The sequence below is a fragment of the Periplaneta americana genome, chromosome 1, assembly GCF_040183065.1.
Source record: "Periplaneta americana isolate PAMFEO1 chromosome 1, P.americana_PAMFEO1_priV1, whole genome shotgun sequence".
NCBI lineage: Eukaryota > Metazoa > Arthropoda > Insecta > Blattodea > Blattidae > Periplaneta > Periplaneta americana.
Genome location: NC_091117.1, coordinates 149,325,830 through 149,343,899, shown reverse-complemented (window position 1 = coordinate 149,343,899; position 18,070 = coordinate 149,325,830). Strand labels below are relative to the sequence as shown.

The window sequence follows — 18,070 nt, the reverse complement described above, 5'->3', positions numbered from 1 at the left end:
AGTCCTAAGTCTCTACATAATGGGAAGGGAAATTGCTGCGGCTCGTGTTAAACTAACCGCCGACTCAACTGATGCATCCCAAAACTGACCGCCTCGCTCAACTCATGCATTCAGTTCAGGTAAAATTTTCTCTTGCGCTCAACTGATGAACTCCCTCCGAAGTGTTAGGTCAAAGAAATTTCTATGAAGTGTAATATAATTCGTAACGTGATAAAAGAAGTGAATTGTAGCGAAACCCATAAAACGTATGTGACAACCACTGCCTGCTGGATCGCATCCTATAGCTGCGTAAACTAGAGATGGGTGAAAAAAAAGCTGGAACAGTTTATTGGAAACTGTTTCACAATTGAAACTGTTTCGATATACGAAACAGTTTCGTTATATAACCTGTTCCAACTGTTCCAAAGAGTGTTACACTGCTCCAGTGATAACTTCAACGTTCCACATGGTTCCAAGGGATAAACAGTTCAGTTTCTAAACAGTTTTCCTCTCCTTTGTTGTCTGCAAAAGCCATCATTGACCTCCAATCGAAAGTAGATATAATATTATCCATGTTCCACACGGCCTTCGTGCAACAGTAGCCTATGTAGGATCGCGCAATTTAATTGTACGAATCAAATTCCCTAACAAATCTCCTAATTATTAGCTGTCCATTGATGGAGAATATGTTCATGGTGCTCTGACATGATGTTAATTATTAATATACCGCGAAAAATATCATCGGCTAATGTCATCGTTATTAAACTCTCCTAGGGTTATATGCGTTATTTTTACTAAAATCGATTTATTTTGAATTGTAGTTATTTACTGTACCCTTAACAGTAACCTACGAAAACTATCTTTCGTTGTCATAATACACTGAAGAGGTGATTTAAAGACGATTCAAGGGCCTTGAAACATGTTCCCGAAGCAGATGAGAGGTTGAAACAGTTGGAACAGTTGGCACTGATGTTGTAAACATATTCTTATGAAACTGTTTCTTTGAAACTGTTATTTTGGAACAGTTTCGTTCATGAAACAGTTACAGTCAAAACTGTTTCTTAAAAAGAACAGTTTATCCCATCTCTAGCGTAAACTGCCTGTTCAATCAAAGTTATTTTGCCGCTAGATGGCAGGCAGTACCCACCGCTATTAACTTTATTAGTATATGCAAAGTCACTATACTTGTTTTTTTGAAAGATGGGACATGACAGGAGCGTTGCGATCGGAAAAACAACTGAATGTCACATAGCGTGGTAGGTCTGTTGCTATGGTAACAGCGGTTGAGTTGCCAAACTTACACTTCCCACATGACGAGTGCTTAATAGCTCTCTTGGTGACATTTATTGTTCACACAATGTTAGCATTGGTGCCTTTCGTCTTTGATTCTCTGTCGATTTTTGTATTGTTTTCTTACCTTCGCGTCAGTTGTCAATGAATGTTTTAACGTCAGCCATCTTAACGACAATTGCTAGCTTCAATCAGCTGGCAGGATGGCAGTTCATATTGGCAACCTGGCACTGTAGTTCCAAGCTCGGCCGCTTAACTGTCATGTCCCATCTTTCAAAAAAACAAGTATACCTGCCGCCTTGTGGCTACTCGCGCATAACCGTTGATTGGGCAGGCAGTGCAAACAGCCATAGGGTGTGATCCAGCAGGCAGTGGTGACAACATATCGTGGCACTGTGCATATCTCTATTACATCCGCAATGAACAGCTTAACTCAATAACCCACCATTGTTTCCACTAAAAGCCACCCTTTGCGCACTTGTGACAGTTGTTGGACAAAAGAAGAGCTCGCGCTTCTGAACGCGAGGCGCATCATGCAGGACCTGCTTCCCAAGAAGATAGCCCACTGCAAGACCGACGACTTTATTCCGGCACTCCTCAAGTACTTCGACATTTGCAAGGAGTCGGTGCGCCGCATGTCTGGCAGTAGGCCTACGCATCAGAACATGATGATGAGCGTGCTGGCCGACACGCTGGGCGGTTACCTGCACTCGTACGTGCTGCCTCTCGTACGCAGGATGTACTACGCCGGCACCGTGCGCCTCGAGAACATCAAGGAGCTGGTGGAGTACAGCGAAGCGGTCAACAAGTTCCTGCGCACGGACGGCAGTGGCTGGAGGCGGCCCCTCAGGGTGGCCGGCGAGTGCGTGGCTGCGGAGCCCCTGGTGGTCAACCCGCCCGGCCACTTCGAGAAGATCTGCTCCAAACTTGTCACGTTCACCGGCATACAAGGTAATATAATAATAATAATAATAATAATAATAATAATAATAATAATAATCGTATGGGCGAATCCAGAAATGCATATAGAGTGTTAGTTGGGAGGCCGGAGGGAAAGATACCTTTGGAGAGGCCGAGACGTAGGTGGGAAGATAATATTAAAATGGATTTGAGGGAGGTGGGATATGATAGTAGAGACTGGATTAATCTTGCTCAGGATAGGGACCAATGGCGGGCTTATGTGAGGGCGGCAATGAACCTCCGGGTTCCTTAAAAGCCAGTAAGTAAGTAAGTAAGTAATAATAATAATAATAATAATAATAATAATAATAATAATAATAATAATAATAATAATTTCCTTTTTCACTTCTTTCATGGGGTATTTTTACTCATGATCGCTGTGACAGAATGTCCCCTCCAAAGAGTTATTTTAAGTCAATTTAAACCTCTTTCGATAGCAGCGCTTCTTTCAGTTCATTTATTAATTCCATTTGCTATTCACCTACACAGTTGTAATATTGTTGGCTGTGATATACGGAGTAATGTCTCTTTTAAAGTCTTTGTACTTAATATACATTCTGCACTTCCTTCCAATTCAATAAAGAACTTTCCTTTCCAATCACACTTAAACGTAGGCGTGACAGATCTCCGCTTATCCCTTGGGCAGCGGCGGTTCCTCTATATGAGCACAGGAGCACGTGAACACCTTAAAAACCAACAATAATCATACGGTACGTATCATTGTATTAATATTATTACCGGTACATCTATTACTTTCCAATGTGCAATGACGTTCCTACATTTTTCGTCTCGAGAGAATGTCCCGTTCGTTTGTCGTGTCTTTGAATCTCCATATTCTCCATTGGACAGGTTGACAGCAGCTCGCACAATTTTTCTCTAGCAGGTTGGAATAGCCTGAGGCGAGAATATTTTCTGGTTTGTTGCAATGGTTACAATAGCTCTGCTCGCACAGGTCTGAACGTGCTAATGACAGAGAAACAGAGATGCTCCATTTCTCTTCGGTCTGGCATCCTGTTCCTTTCTCCCTCTTTCCTCGTTTTCTCTCTTTAGTCTTTCTTTTCAAAATACCGTTACACGCGGGGGCTGATTCTGTTGTCTTTTGTTCAGCAAAGTAAGAAAAATACAAGCTGCATTGGTGCGTATTGAAAGTTGAAACAGTAACACTTGAAGTTTGGAGACGGACGTGTGTGAAATTGTGTGTTAAATTAAAAGAGGATTAAAACATTCCTCCGTAACACCAGGACAGAAGACCGATTAAGTACATTGGCTATGTTGGCAGTGAAAAAAAAAAAAAACTTGTTAACAACATTAGATACTTCAATAATAAAGTTATTGATAAGTTTGCATCTCTCAAAACTAGGCGCTTGGAGTTTCTCTACAAATAAATCTAGATCTTCAACACAATCTACAACACCAGTGAAGGTGAGTCCTATGAATTAATTTTAATCTACTCTTGTTTAGTCTAATGGTTTTAATTTTGGTTTATATGCGTAGATTTGGAGCATGCATATTAGAACTCGTTTATCTCTGACATGTGACTCAGATTTACGGGAATGTATCAGTGTGTTAATTACTCATATCTTTTTTGTGAACACTCATCCAAGAAAGGCACGAACCGCCACTGCCCTTGGGCTATGTTCAGACATGTTCTTCCTCTATATTTGTAGACAACTGATGTAGTGGTTAACGATGTAACTCGACTGGACTGGTCTCATTGCATCTGACGTCACACCAGGCAACACAATTTGCCATGTGCGCACTCTTGCTGCTCTTTGCCCGTAGAACGTGCACGGGTCTACTCTAGCCAGTTTTGAGCAGAACTAGTTAGTGTTATGGGAAAACATAAAATAAATGAGGGGTCATTTTTAGAACTAGTGCCCAGGCTGTGATAAGAGGGAAAGAAATTAAAACGCATGGCATTAAAATGTTTATTTAAGGTGGAGCAAAGAAGTCACGGAGCAAAATGTCTGGCAAGCCGTCTCAGCAATGGACCATGTACAAGAGATCAGTCCGCAAAGCACGGAGCTTCCCGAAACAGCGCAAGAGGCGCGGGCTGCAAATGAGCATTCCGCTGCCATACCTGGACGACGCTATCAAGCCGGCCGCTGTCGCCTTACCGTACAAAGCGTCCCACCTGCTGAGTCTGCAGTCGGAGTCCTCGGCCTTCATCCTCGTGCGTTACTACGTGGACAGCACCAAATGCCTGCTCGCGGCCAGCTGCTCTGCACACGAGCTGCACGAGTTCAACAGCAACTACTACCAATGGCTCAAGTCTGAGGCAAGTAACTTTCACCAGACATCAGTTTCTTTCTTTTTTCCTTTCTTTCTCCTGAGGCAACTTGAAGCATCCTAGTTGCCAAGAGCATATGATTATTTGTTGCCATGCAGCATGCTGTCAGGGAGCAATCTTTGCAGCATATCCAGTGCGACTGGTTACTTCAATTTTTGAGTGGGTTTGTGCAGACCTTTTGAACAGGAAGAGGAAACGTATTCAGAGAAAGATGTGGTCCAGAAAGATATTCGTAAATAATGGATACGTACCTCGCAATGACTTATTCAGAAGGTAATCTGAGTCCTCTTTACTCATAGTCTAAGAGTACAATTTCTGGACAGTTAAGCGCCATCAGCAATAAGTTTCCTGGAGCATCAACCTCAAGAAGAGAACAAAGAGAAGCGAAGTCCACACACTGATTTCTCTGAGCTGATCCACTATTTTTCTTCCTGTATCTATGAAAGGCCGTTCTCAAGTTTCCTACTTTGTCTTTGGCTTCGTACACCGAAAAATCGAACTGTGAAGCTATTTGTTCTGACAACTTCACCTTCTTCTCATTATCTTTGTAATAAGGATCCTGTAAATCCCACAAAATGTGTTTTTCGCTGTATTCCTCAATTATAGCCTAAAGCTTCGTTTTATTTCTATCCCAGTTCATCGTGCCGCATACGACTGGAAAACTTAACCCAACGACATTAGGAAAACTCAAGACCTTGAAGAAAGCTGGCTAATCTCATTGTCTAAGGGATCAAAGTTAATGGCTACAGTTCTCGGATTTGATTCGCGGTTAGAGCACAGGAATATTTCCTTAAAGGGAATCGTTGCTGCGTTCGTCCATGGTCTGGAATTTCGGTTAACTTTAGATTTAAGACCTCTCCTGGCGCCATATAATCATGATCATTGTATCATATCATCGGGGTAACTTAACTTCACGTTCCAGGCGCCCCAATCTCAGATTTGGCTTACACTTAAGCCACTGCAGAAACAACGACCAGAAATGTCGAAAGACAACCTGGTGACATTAGAAAAACTATGATTAACATTGTGAATTGAAGCAACCATCGCATTGGTGCCGCAAGTCGTATGTGACTCAAAGTGAGCAATCTGCCGCATGAGACGTGATTGCCTATGATTGAGGTCAGTGTAAAGCTGCCTGTGCAGATTACTGCGGTGTGGGATGGAGGTTATTGTCTTTGAATCAACACTAGATATCTACATCTAAATTTGTGAATATCTTTCTGCCGATAAAATGTATTTGTTATTTTCAGTTCATTAAACGTTTTGAAATTTATTAAGGATATTCCATTCTCATTAAGGGTTCCTTCACCATTTGTACCTATAAAATTCTTAATTGACCTGTTGCCAATGCGTGAGTTAAGATCGTCTCCTAAGATCATATAATCATTTTTATTTATAGTTTCTAAATGCGTTTTTGAATCTCTATAAAACTATTTACTTTCATCTCAGGTGAATAGACTCCAATGATGGTTAAATATCCTCTTGCAACTCTTATCAATAGATTGATAATTCTGTCGTTCACAAAGTTGTAGCTATGAATTCTATATTTATTCTATATTTATTATGTATTATTATCGCTACTCCAGATGCTATTTTTCTCTCTTGGGCTACTCCACTATAGAATAGAATGTAATTCTATAGACCTTTAGTCCCTTTTAACTTTTTTTTTTGTTTCATTGATTATGACCATTTCATTTTACTTAGTTCTGCTTCTAATTCTGCTTCCTTACGTTCCAGGTGTGCAATTAAGTTGTTCATCAATCCTAAATAGTTTATCCTTAGTCATTGCTCTACTTGTCAATGTGTTATCAGTCCGGCTATTCCTACATGGATTATGAGTATTATAATTTTTACTTGAGGGAGTACCAACCCGCTGCAAAACTTCCAACCTGAAGGACCACGGACTTTGATTTTGGGGTTGCCTTCCCTTAGAGCAGTTATCTCCACCATGGCTAACGAGTCTTCTCTATCCAGGTTGTGTTAGAGTTATCCTGTCCTGTATAATTTATATATAAAGTTTGGTTCAATTGTGCAATTCAAAATTAAGAGAAGAAATTCGTAAAAGAAACACAAGCTAGCTAGCTCAATTATAAGAATCTGTTCCAAATTTAAGTTTGTCCTCCTTCAATAGATTTTTTCAACACTTTTATTCAGAAAACTTTATTTTATGTAGCATTTTGCAGAAAATAATAAATGTCACACCTGGTACTGTTTTTTTCTGCTTTACATTCTTGTTATAAGATTTCCTAACACTTGATGTCGATGTGGACAGACGTTTTTTTTTAGAAGTTAAGTAAACTGCGTGAGGACAATAACACATTTGCGATGATTATTAACAATTTTCTGAAAGAAGTTCCACTAGACTCAATTACACTAGAAGGTTCATGCATGACGGGGCACCGCCTCATTTTTCTCTTGCCGTTAGAACGTTATAAATAAGCGATTCCCTACCTAATAAATGGATAGTTCCTGGCCTCTCCGTTTTCCTGACCTCATTTCATTGGATTTTTACTTATGGTGACATTTAAAAGCAAATGTGTATTCAAGACCTACTGAAAACATTGAAATTATTCACCAGCATGTTGAAGAAGAATTTCAACAGAGAGAAAAAAAGTTTTAGTAAAAGCTGTGTAACTCGAACAAGCATCTTCTTGACAGTCCTTTATCGTTCAGCGGCGTCCAAAATGTGATGGAGTAATGCGTCTGTTGTTTCCAACTTTGTCTTGCAGATCAGATCTTTCACCCAGCCCCACAGACAAAAATATAACCTGAATACGTAGTAGCCTGCAGGAAAGTCAAGCCGCACGTACAAAGTAGGGATAGAAGACACAGTTACATTCTCAGTAAAACTAAAGAACGAGACGGCATTAATGGAATCCAGTGCATCTAACTCCACGATGAAGACTTTGTAACGGTGTGGAAATATATTTCTTCGATATGTCAAAACTATGTATAGATTTCATTCTCTGGGTAATATGGAAACCTTGCAGATCTTGAAGGTCATTATATTTAGATTGTAGCCCATAAAGAATTCCTAAACGTTACGAGATTAAAAATAATGTCCACAATCCGTTACAAAACCTGAAAATATCACTGATGCAGTCTTTTGTATATTGGAACCAATACAGAAGATAAACATCAGAGACATTGTTGTTAAGGATAGGAACTGGTAAATGTTGGACGAATACAATTTACATTCGTCTGCAATATACTGAGGATGAAACCTGTGAATAGTTTTAAAGCGTTGGAAAATGAAATTATTTATAATTTATTAATGTATAGGCCTACTTTACAACACTGTAACAGGATACTAAAAAATTGCTTTCATTTTCGCAGGTTATACCACACTTGAGAGACGATAAGTGGTACCCAGGTTTTGGAGGAGTACTCAGAGTAATAGAAGCTATGAAAAAGTATGGTACGTTATCAAGTATTAAGCGTCCCCTGAAATAACAATGTACGTTATGTCGTTTTTTCGTTTCCAGTATATATTGATTCCCTAGGGCCATTTTCTTCAAATTAGTTTAAACTTAAGTTTGTTTTATATTGGTTTAAGTCTGAGTTTAAACTAAAAATCATTTTCCTCAAGTTAGTTTAAACTTTGTATCAAGTTTAAATGTGGTTTAAACTTAAACCTTCTGTTGTATAAGTTTAATTAAACTGGCACTCGTGTTAAATTTAATTGACTTTATGTTAATATATCTGTGATTTTTCTAGTAAAAGGTTTGTTTCGACTGCCAATGCTATACTTAAATTTAAATACAATTATAAAATGTTATGGCATTAGAAAATGGAAGAAACTTATTAAAATTCTTTATGAAATAGAAGATAATGAATACGATGTACAGGTGAGCTTATGTAGATCTAGAATTATTCTTAGAGTTTTAATAGGTTTAGAATTCATAAACAAACAGCAAACATTGTTTTTCATCAGATAAAAAATGTAATTAAAGTGCTAACTAGGAAAATAATGCTATTTCATCAGAAGCAATGTTTCTTGTCACTTTATGACATAATGCTTCAGGCAGTTTGCTCATTAATGTTGGTGACCAAAGCGGTATTGATGTGTCTACCACAAACAAAATAATAAAATTAAATATAAATTCTTCAATAACTGTCACAATTTATTAGGCCTAATGGTGATGTTATGGTTTATTCAAAGACGCTCGCAACTGCAGAGGTTATATCAGCGTCGCCGGATGTGCCGGAATTTTGTCCCGCAGGAGTTCTTTTACATGCCAGTAAATCTACTGACATAAGCCTGTCGCATTTAAGCACACTTAAATGCCATCGACCTGGCCCGGGATCGAACCTGCAACCTTGGGCATAGAAGGCCAGCGCCTAATGGTTATACAAATAAAAAAATTAGATCATGATTATACTGTTCAATATGACTAACGCATTTGCCATATATGGCATCATCAGGTATAATAATAATAATAATAATAATAATAATAATAATAATAATAATAATAATAATAATAATAATTCGTGGTAACTTTTTGTCTTGCAAAACTTATGGTGAAAACCATGTATCGCGAAGCAGATTAATTATTAGACAATGTACGTGAGATGGATTTATGAGGTCACAAATCAATGCATTAAACAAAACCATTTAGAATTTAAATTGAAGTGAATTTCCGGAGGGAGCACTACGACACAGTATTGCGACCTTGAAGATATATTACACTAACTCTCCAATTAGACGAATTCGCAACCGCACCGGCTGACTACACTAAGGTTTGCTGCGTATATAGGTTTCGAGCAGGCAACCCCACTCGTCCCTACACCAGCTTTCTTACCCCGTGGTGCATAGCCGCCTGGATTTCGTGGAATGCTAGCCGTGTATGTGGCTACTGTGCTATCGCGTTGACCTTCCATCCAAGCGGCCCGAGTTCGATCCCCGTTCAGGTTTGGGTGGAATTTGTGATGGACAAAACAGGCGTTGCAGAGGGTTTTTCTCAGGTTTAAGGGACGTCTTTTCAAAGATCCATTCCGGATCCAACCCTCGTGAAATAAATCAGTCGGGGAATGCTGTGGAATAATGACGTAATGGAGTTCAAACGGAATGATGTAGTAGCAGAAAATGGGCAAACGAGAGGACCCCGAGAAGAACCGCACTACAAATATCACTATGAATTTTTCCTATGGAAAATCCCAGGCTAGAAAAGGACTCCAAGCAGTACGCCTGCGTGAGACAGGTCGAACGTCTGGCCACTTATTCACGGAAGGTCTATATTTTCTTTTCATTGGTCAAGTTATTTCTAACTAGTACTTCCTTGATAAGTTTTACTCTCTCCTCTGCCAACTATTCATGTTACCTAAGAACATATCAAATGATCATTCTAATTAATTCGCTAAAACGATTATGAAACATCTACAGGGTGTACCGCTCGAATGTACCTAATTTCAATTGTATGTGACTGATAAACGGTTGAAGATAGAAACCTACAATAACGTTTATATGAAAGGAAAACTCAACAAGTTTCGATATGTACATCACCATATCTCTACGTGAGCTCCAGCTGTCACTGTGACGATTTCGAGGCGATGAACGATTTCTTGCCAAGCACGTTGGAGCATGTCTTCTGGAATGCTCTCAATAGAGGCTATTGAGAGCATTCCAGAAGACATGATGCGCTCCCGAAGATCACGAAGGTCTCTGACTGGGGTGGCGTACACTTTATCTTTGACGTAGCCCCAGTGAAAGAAATGTATTGGCGAATTTCACTCGTTTGGGTTTGTCATCCGGCTCCAGACGTTGCATTAACTGCGCTTTGTATGCATATAGTTTGAGACGTTTGTGGACAGTTCGTTGCAATGTTGATTTTGGTACTTGAAGTTCCCGCGAAGCTCTTCTTGATGACTTCCCCGGGCTTCGCTCATACGCGGCTTGAACATTTGCAACTATTTCGTCGGATGTTCTACGACCACTGCCACGCTTCTTCAACACCGATCCTGTAGCTAAAAATGTATCGTGCCACTTCTTAATGGTTTTAGCAGTTGGAGCATCATGGTTAAACACTCATCGATACTCCCTTTGAACTCTAACCATTGATTTAAACTCCTCATACCACAACACAGTTTGCTTTTTCATCTGCGGTGTCGCCATTTTGACAATCGATACAATCTACGAAAAGAAACCGTGTCTGCGCACCATCTACCGATAGGATTCGAAACTTGTTGAGTTTTCCTTTCATATAAACGTTACCGTAAGGTTCTATCTTCAACCGTTCACTGGTCACATACAATTGAAATTAGGTACATTCGAGCGGTCCACCCTGTATTTTTATTTTAAATTACTACCACACTTAATACCAATAACAGCATTTGAAACGAGTTTATCTGAAAACATTTCAGCTAGTCTAAAAAATTTCACAAAATAAAAATCGCACTAAATATTTCCTTTGTTCATCCGGAGTGCATCATTATTTCATGGAGAGTTATCAGGAAATAACAACCAATTTCGTGCTTCAGCCTAACAAAATAAACGTACACGAAATAAAAATTGCCTACACTAGTCATAAATATGATTTTATTTCTCTATTTTGGATTTTTCTTGCCACAATTAAAAAAAGTGAACTGTTTGTACCCAAATTCGCACAGTATGTATGGTACCATCCGCAGTTTGTTAATCTCCAGATATGTTCTAGGCTACATGGTCTTTTTCTCTTCCATGTCACTTTTTAAAACTTTAAGAGATCGATTTAATTTTAGTGTAAATACTGTATCAACTTGCGCCCTTCAACCAAAACCAATAATGATTAACTATAATATTATCCGACCATCTTGTTTGTGAAGTGGCTGTTGCTTGTACTAGTACACAGCGCGATGCTGTTACATCATCTACACAGTATGAATGCTTTCTTGTTCTAGTCATAGAATAGACTATAAAATGTCATCTCTTTCCCACACAGTAACAACATAAGATCGCAGCGCTGCTGTTTATGTTTCACATGCAAAATGTTCACCTAGTACATGCATTTGTTAACATGTTGGACGGTAGTTACTTGGCATTGCTGCTTAAATGTTTGTGTGTTGTTGAACAGGGCTCGGAACACACGAAGACGTCGAGGATGGAGACAGCAGTGAGCGCGTGAGTGACGACGAGCAAAATGAGATTCCATTCCCATTCGGCCAGCCTCAGTTCCCGTCAGAAGGTACGCAGACTTACAAAAAAATCGTTATGAATTCCAGTGATATAACAATAGTTATTTAGTCTACGACTCGATGGGTAAAAATTTTATCATGAAATTTAGGCAAGTATATGGGATCGGTGCCCACCTAGCACCGTGATAAATTTGAGGAGCTACGCTAGGTAGCGAAATCCGGGTTCGAAAACCAGCTGTAAGGAATGGGGGTTCATGATACTGAAAGCACAATACCATAGCTTGGTTGGATGATCGTTCACTTCTGCTGGTACATGTGGGCGTGAGGCCAACAACCGACTGGTGGGCCTTGGCCCTTCACAGGTTGTTCGCGCCACGGACTATATTGTTTCGTCAATCGTCCTATCAGAAATCCGTCCATTTGTCCCAACATCAGCATAAATAGATTCGTAGTTTGCATTAACTACTGCCAGGAGGACAATGCTCTGAAATGTGGATAAGTATAGTTCTTTGCAGAAACCAGTTTCAGTTCTTAGTCCAGTATCGTGTCTGCTTGTTTCTTTTTACCTTTAGCTTCCCTAGTTTCTGTAACTATGATAGCCGCCGCTAATTATCTTAAAAAGAAATAAGAAGAATGGCATTTTGTTCGCTTGGGAGTGCACTCATAATTGAGTCGTCTGTGGTCAAATCGGGGAGTGTGCACTCCTAACACCCAAGAATGTACAGCTGTCAAAAATAAGTGGCTGCACTCGTGAACAGCGAATATTTTCTAAGTTCACTTCGGATCACGGTGATGTTACACGATGCTCGCGCTTGTAGAAGCAGTTTTGGAACTATGGAGTCATTCGATATTTGCGTCTCGTAGAGTAGCGGTAGAGTGCTCGCTTAATGCAGTGGTCGTCAACACTCGCTGAAATGTGCAAAGGGTACGCGGTGCTGTCCGGTGTACACCGTCGTGCAACAGGGAGAGATAGAGAGCACACCCGCTAGCAGCTACGGAGTGCACCCTAGTGCACTGCGTTTTCCCCGCGTAAGAGATTCTAGCCCCAGCGTGCTCTGTGCTGACGACCCCTGGCTTAATGATTCGAAGGTTGTGAGTTCGAGTCTTGTTCAACTTATCATTTTATTTTGTTATCATTCTTTAGCGATATAAATATTATTCAAATTATCATTTGTATTCTGCATCGTTCTTTTGCGATATAAGTAATATTCAAGTTATCATTTTATATCGTTATCGTTCTTTAGCGATATAAATAATATTAAAGTTATAATTTATATTCTATTATCGTTATTTAGTGATATAAATAATATTCAAGTTATCATTTATAGTCTGTTATCGTGATTTAGCGAAATAAATAATACTAAAGTTACCATTTATATTTTGTTATCGTTTTTTAGCGATATAAATAATATTTAAGTTATCTTTTATATTCTGTTATAGTTCTTCAGCGTTATAAATAATATTCAACTTATAATTTGTATTCTGTTATCGTTCTTTAGCGATATAAATAATATTCAAGTTACCATTTATATTCTGTTATCGTTCTTTAGCGGCATAAATAATAGTCAAGTTACCATTATATTCTGTTATGATTCTTTAGCGATATAAATAATATTCAAGTTATCGTATATATTCTATTATCGTTATTAGTGATATAAATAATATTCAAGTTATCATTTATATTCTGTTATCGTGATTTAGCGAAATAAATGGTAATAAAGTTACCATTTATATTCTTTTATCTTCTTTAGCGATATAAATAATATTCAAGTTATCTTTTATATTCTGTCATAGTTCTTTAGCGATATAAATAATATTCAAGTTATCATTTATATTCTGTTATGTTTTTACCGATATATATAATATAAATTTAATATTTGATTTGAGAAAATACAGTTGCATGATACTAGTGTTAGTTTTTTCTTCCTATATTATTACATTATACTATCCTGTAACACAATAAAATGAAAAGGAATGACGAGGATTTGAGCTTGACACGTTGACATCTGAATTCGGACGTTCTTCCAACTGAGCCATGGGGGCACAAGTAAAGATGTCTAATAATATGCGGAAAAATTGGTCTAATCTTCCTCCAAGACGTCCTGATGATTTGTGGATGCTCGTCCAGGACATGTCCATTCGACTGCAAAATGTGATCGAGATTGGAGGAAGATGGACTAAATATTGAATCGTGGCTTTTGGTGTGGTTTTTAAACTTCTAATTGTTTGAATTTTCTAAGGCAGACGCCAGTATGCTTGTTTCGTTTATGCCAAGAAAGATATTTTTGTTGAGTATAAAATTTTTGTTTCTTTCTTCCCATTTATAGCCATAATGTCGTAATAGATCATGATAAATTCATGGCATAATGCATTCATGAACCTGATGTTAATTAGGCCTACTAAAACACTCATAAAGAAGACATCAGCAATTATATTTTCTCTCTATTAAAAAAAAACATAAAAAGCACTCGGTGGTGTTCGAACACACGACCTCACGAATACCAGCCCGGAACGCTACCATTATGCTACAAGTGTAACACGGAGAATACTTTAATTATAATTGTATATAGCAGGCATCATGGTCCAACAACATGTAACATCGCCTGTCTACGAATTGTAGCGGAGATATCCGAAGGGAACTTGGTATCTAGAGAGCGGCCACTTTTTCTTTTGACAGCTGTACACTCGGGTACACTCCAGGAGTGCATTCAGAAATGTGCGTGTGTGGGGGCCCTTTAGTTTTCTTACGCTTCATTCCAACTTTTTCTATTCTATTCCCCCACGTGTTTCTTGGCCGTCCTCTTCCTATTCTACCCCACACCCGCATTTCCATCACTTGCTTGGCTATCCTGCCCTCACTCATTCTATTCACATGTCCAAACTACTTAACTGACGTTCCTCTACCACCTCTAGTGTTACCTCTTCACGTATTCTTTCATTGCATATCCTACCTCTCCTAGTTTTTGCCATTATTCCTCTCAGATATTTCATCTCTATAGCTTGGAATTTGCTGAGATAATTATCCTGGGGGGCTAAGCTTTCTATGTCATACAACATAATGGGGACAAGGTTGGGATTATTTCTTAAGCTAATTTCTCTCTTTCTCACTAATGTGTTGCTCATTTGATAATATGCTGAGGCTGCCTTCTTCGTCCGATTCATTACTTCCTGCTCTATTCTCCCATCACTGCTTAATATAGTGCCTAGATATTCGTATGTTTCAACTCTGTCTAATTGCTTTCCATCAAATGTTATATTTATATCTTCATTTTGCTTGTCCTCTTTAGTCACCCAAATTACTATACTCTTTTCGTTATTGACCTTCATGCCCTTCCTTTTTAACTTTTCATTCCACTTCTTCACTGCCTGCTGGAGTAGGGTGGCCAGATGTCCTCTTTTATCCAGACATGTCCTCCTTTTTAGGCCTTTGTCCGGGGTCCGGGCGGATTAAAAAAAAAAATTAAGAAAATATGTCCTCCTTTTCGTAACTTGTATGCCTGATATTTTGAAATTATTTGATTTGACACCTTTTTCAAGTACCGTAACTTGCCTGTAGGTGGCAGCAGCATCGACGGAATATACTCTTTGCCAACGATCATAATAACTCTTTTTGTTCCCCCTTGTTATGGTCGTTGCTGACAGGTAGTTAGCAAATCGAGAGATCGAGATTCGAATGTAAATCTAATTAGATATTTTCTGTCCCCTTTAATAATTATAGTTCCCTTGACTTTCATATGTAGCTAATTGTAAAATGATTATTATTGTTTTCATAATTATTTTGTAATAAAATAGGTATGAACATACTTTTAAATATGATATAAGCCTAAATCTGTACTGTAAATATTTTGTAATAGAATAGATATTGACATAATTTGAAGACTAATTACACCTAAGCCTAAAGCTAAGTACATATTTTCTCTCTCTTTTTTCGAACAACGTCCTCCTTTTTGAAGCTTTGTGTCCTCTTTTTTATCGATGTGGATCTGGTCACCCTATTCTGTAGTCTTTCGAGTGTGTCTGATATATCAGTAACGAAAGTACTTGATTTCGTTCTATGGGTTCGTCGCTTACACATTTTAGCAATTTCATCCAAGAAGACATTGAATAGGAGTGGACTAAGGCTGTCTCCCTGCCTGATACCTTTATCAATATTGAACCCTCCTGAGAGTTCTCCGTCCATTCGGACTTCTCCCATAGGACTATGATATACGGTTTTCACTGCATTGAATAATCTTGTTGGAATTTTCTTTCCCTCCAATATTTCCCATACGTGTTGTCGAGGAACTGAGTCAAAAGCAGCTTTCAAGTCAAGGAAGGCAAGGAATACATCCCTATTTTTGGCGATTCTCTTCTCCATAATACACATGGTATGCACATGATCTTGTGTCTGTCTTTCTGGACGAAACGCTTTCTGTTCTCCTTCCATAATATCTTCCTCTACAATTTTCCTGAGGCGTCTCTCCAACACCCTTCTATAAAGCTTATATACAACTGACGAGAGGCATATGGTCCTGTAGTTGTTACAATATTATAACTGCAAGCTTTTCTTATTGTCTGTGTTCATCGAATATTTACTTAAATTTAAATTTAAGAGTTTCAAAATTATACTTTTATTTTGTTTGTCTGAGGTAAAATAAGCATATCGTATATCCATTTTTTCCTGTGGAGTATTAAATGTTTTAAAACTTCGTTTTTATAACGAGAAATTTGCATCGTTATTGTTTACGTTCTCCAGAATATCAAATTGAAATGATAGTGTAGAAATATTTTTTAAATATTTTAAATAAATTTTGAAATAAGCGTGCCACCGGCGTACCTGTAGCTCAGTCGACTAAGGTGCTTGCCTGCCGATCCGGAGTTGCGCTCGGGCGCGGGTTCAATTTCCGCTTTGGCTGATTACCTGGTTGGGTTTTTTCCGAGGTTTTCCCCAACCATAAGGCAAATGTCAGGTAATCTATGGCGAATCCTCGGTCTCATCTTGCCAAATATCATCTCACTATCATCAATCCCATCGACGCTAAATAACCTCGTAGTTGATACAACGTCGTTAAATAACCGAGTAAAAAAAAGCGTAGCTTATTGTCTGTATTTTATGAACATTTAATTAATTAAATTGTAGAGTTTATTTTAAATTTTCAGAGTTATTTTGTTTAACGTGAAATGAGCACTATTCATTCTCCGTTCTCTCACAAAGAAAAATTAAACGTTATATGATCTGTATAACTTTTTTCTTACGAGTTTAAAAACAAGGTACATGGCAATGACTTCCCACTTCCCTGTTCAAAACCGAGCCCCTACCACGCCGTAGCGGAGAACTGAGAAATATGTTCCCAAATTGAAGCAGCAGAAAGCCGCCATTTGTTTGTTAGAAAACGCGCGGGATTTCAAAACCGCTATTTGAATACGTGTTGTATTGCGTATTCGAAAGCTAAATGTTTTTGTTTAAAGCAACAATACTTCCTTTGCGATATATCTTTAATAACGTGTGTCTCCTGTCAGCAGAGTTGCTAGGTTTTCTGCGAGGGAAATTGGGATATAAGAAGCTAACTTAAGACATCAGATTTATCATCACTTTATCAAAGTGATTTATAGTTGTTTTCTGCAAAGTAGTATTCGCGTGCTTTTAATGTAATATTTGCCTCCCTGAGAAACACTAAAATACGAAAGACACACAGTACAGTGAATACTACAGGCTAATCGTTTTTTCTTTTATTAACCACGAATATGTTTTAACCATTCGCTACTAAATTAACTTTGCAACTTATCTTTTTCTGAACCGGTACTGCAACAGTACATCTGACGATGAGTTCATGTTTAAACATAGTTCACTGCACTACAAAACGCAGCAATTTTATGTGTCTGTTATTAGTGTAAAATACAATATCAAAACGCTCTTTTTTTTTTTTTTTTGGCACTCAACGCACCTAAAAAACACAATGTTGATTACTTGCGAGAACAGCAACTAGGTACCGAAACGAATTAATCAACAATGTGGTAGAACTAGGGGAACTATTATCTTACGAGTAAAGTTGCCTTGCGGCAATCAGCTGGGTTACCTCACAGACTTACTAAATTTCCGCGGCTTACCTCTATATTTACAATGTAACCATTTGAGTCAATATATAAATAAAAATATCTGATAATAGGAAATGCAGACTAACTTATTTAAATTACGTTCTAGGCTATTATCCCTCAAATCGGGATTTTTATCAATCTCGATCCGCTTTATCGGGATTTTTATCAATCTCGATCCGCTTTATCGGGATTCAACAAGGCTGTCAGGCGTGCATCATTTTCATAGGTATTCCGAATGTGAATATTCATAACCAAGGTTAATAATGTCTACTTTTTAATTTAATCTGTAGGTTAAACTGTTGTATAAAATCAAAAAGCATTATTATTATTATTATTATTATTATTATTATTATTATTATTATTATT

At 38.2% G+C, this 18,070-nt stretch overlaps 1 protein-coding gene across 3 annotated transcripts in view; it reads left to right on the top strand.

The window, feature by feature from the left end:
• Window positions 1-1,164: 1,164 nt before the first annotated feature.
• LOC138701956 (uncharacterized) overlaps window positions 1,165-18,070 on the top strand; it is a 43,410-nt gene continuing 26,504 nt past the window's right edge. For all 3 annotated transcript variants that reach the window (XM_069829361.1, XM_069829352.1, XM_069829343.1), the window contains exons 1-4: window positions 1,165-2,220; window positions 4,167-4,507; window positions 7,856-7,937; window positions 11,569-11,679. In XM_069829361.1, coding sequence (XP_069685462.1) covers window positions 1,803-2,220; window positions 4,167-4,507; window positions 7,856-7,937; window positions 11,569-11,679 — 952 coding nt within the window. In that variant the 5' untranslated portion in view covers window positions 1,165-1,802. The remainder of the gene's footprint in view (window positions 2,221-4,166; window positions 4,508-7,855; window positions 7,938-11,568; window positions 11,680-18,070) is intronic.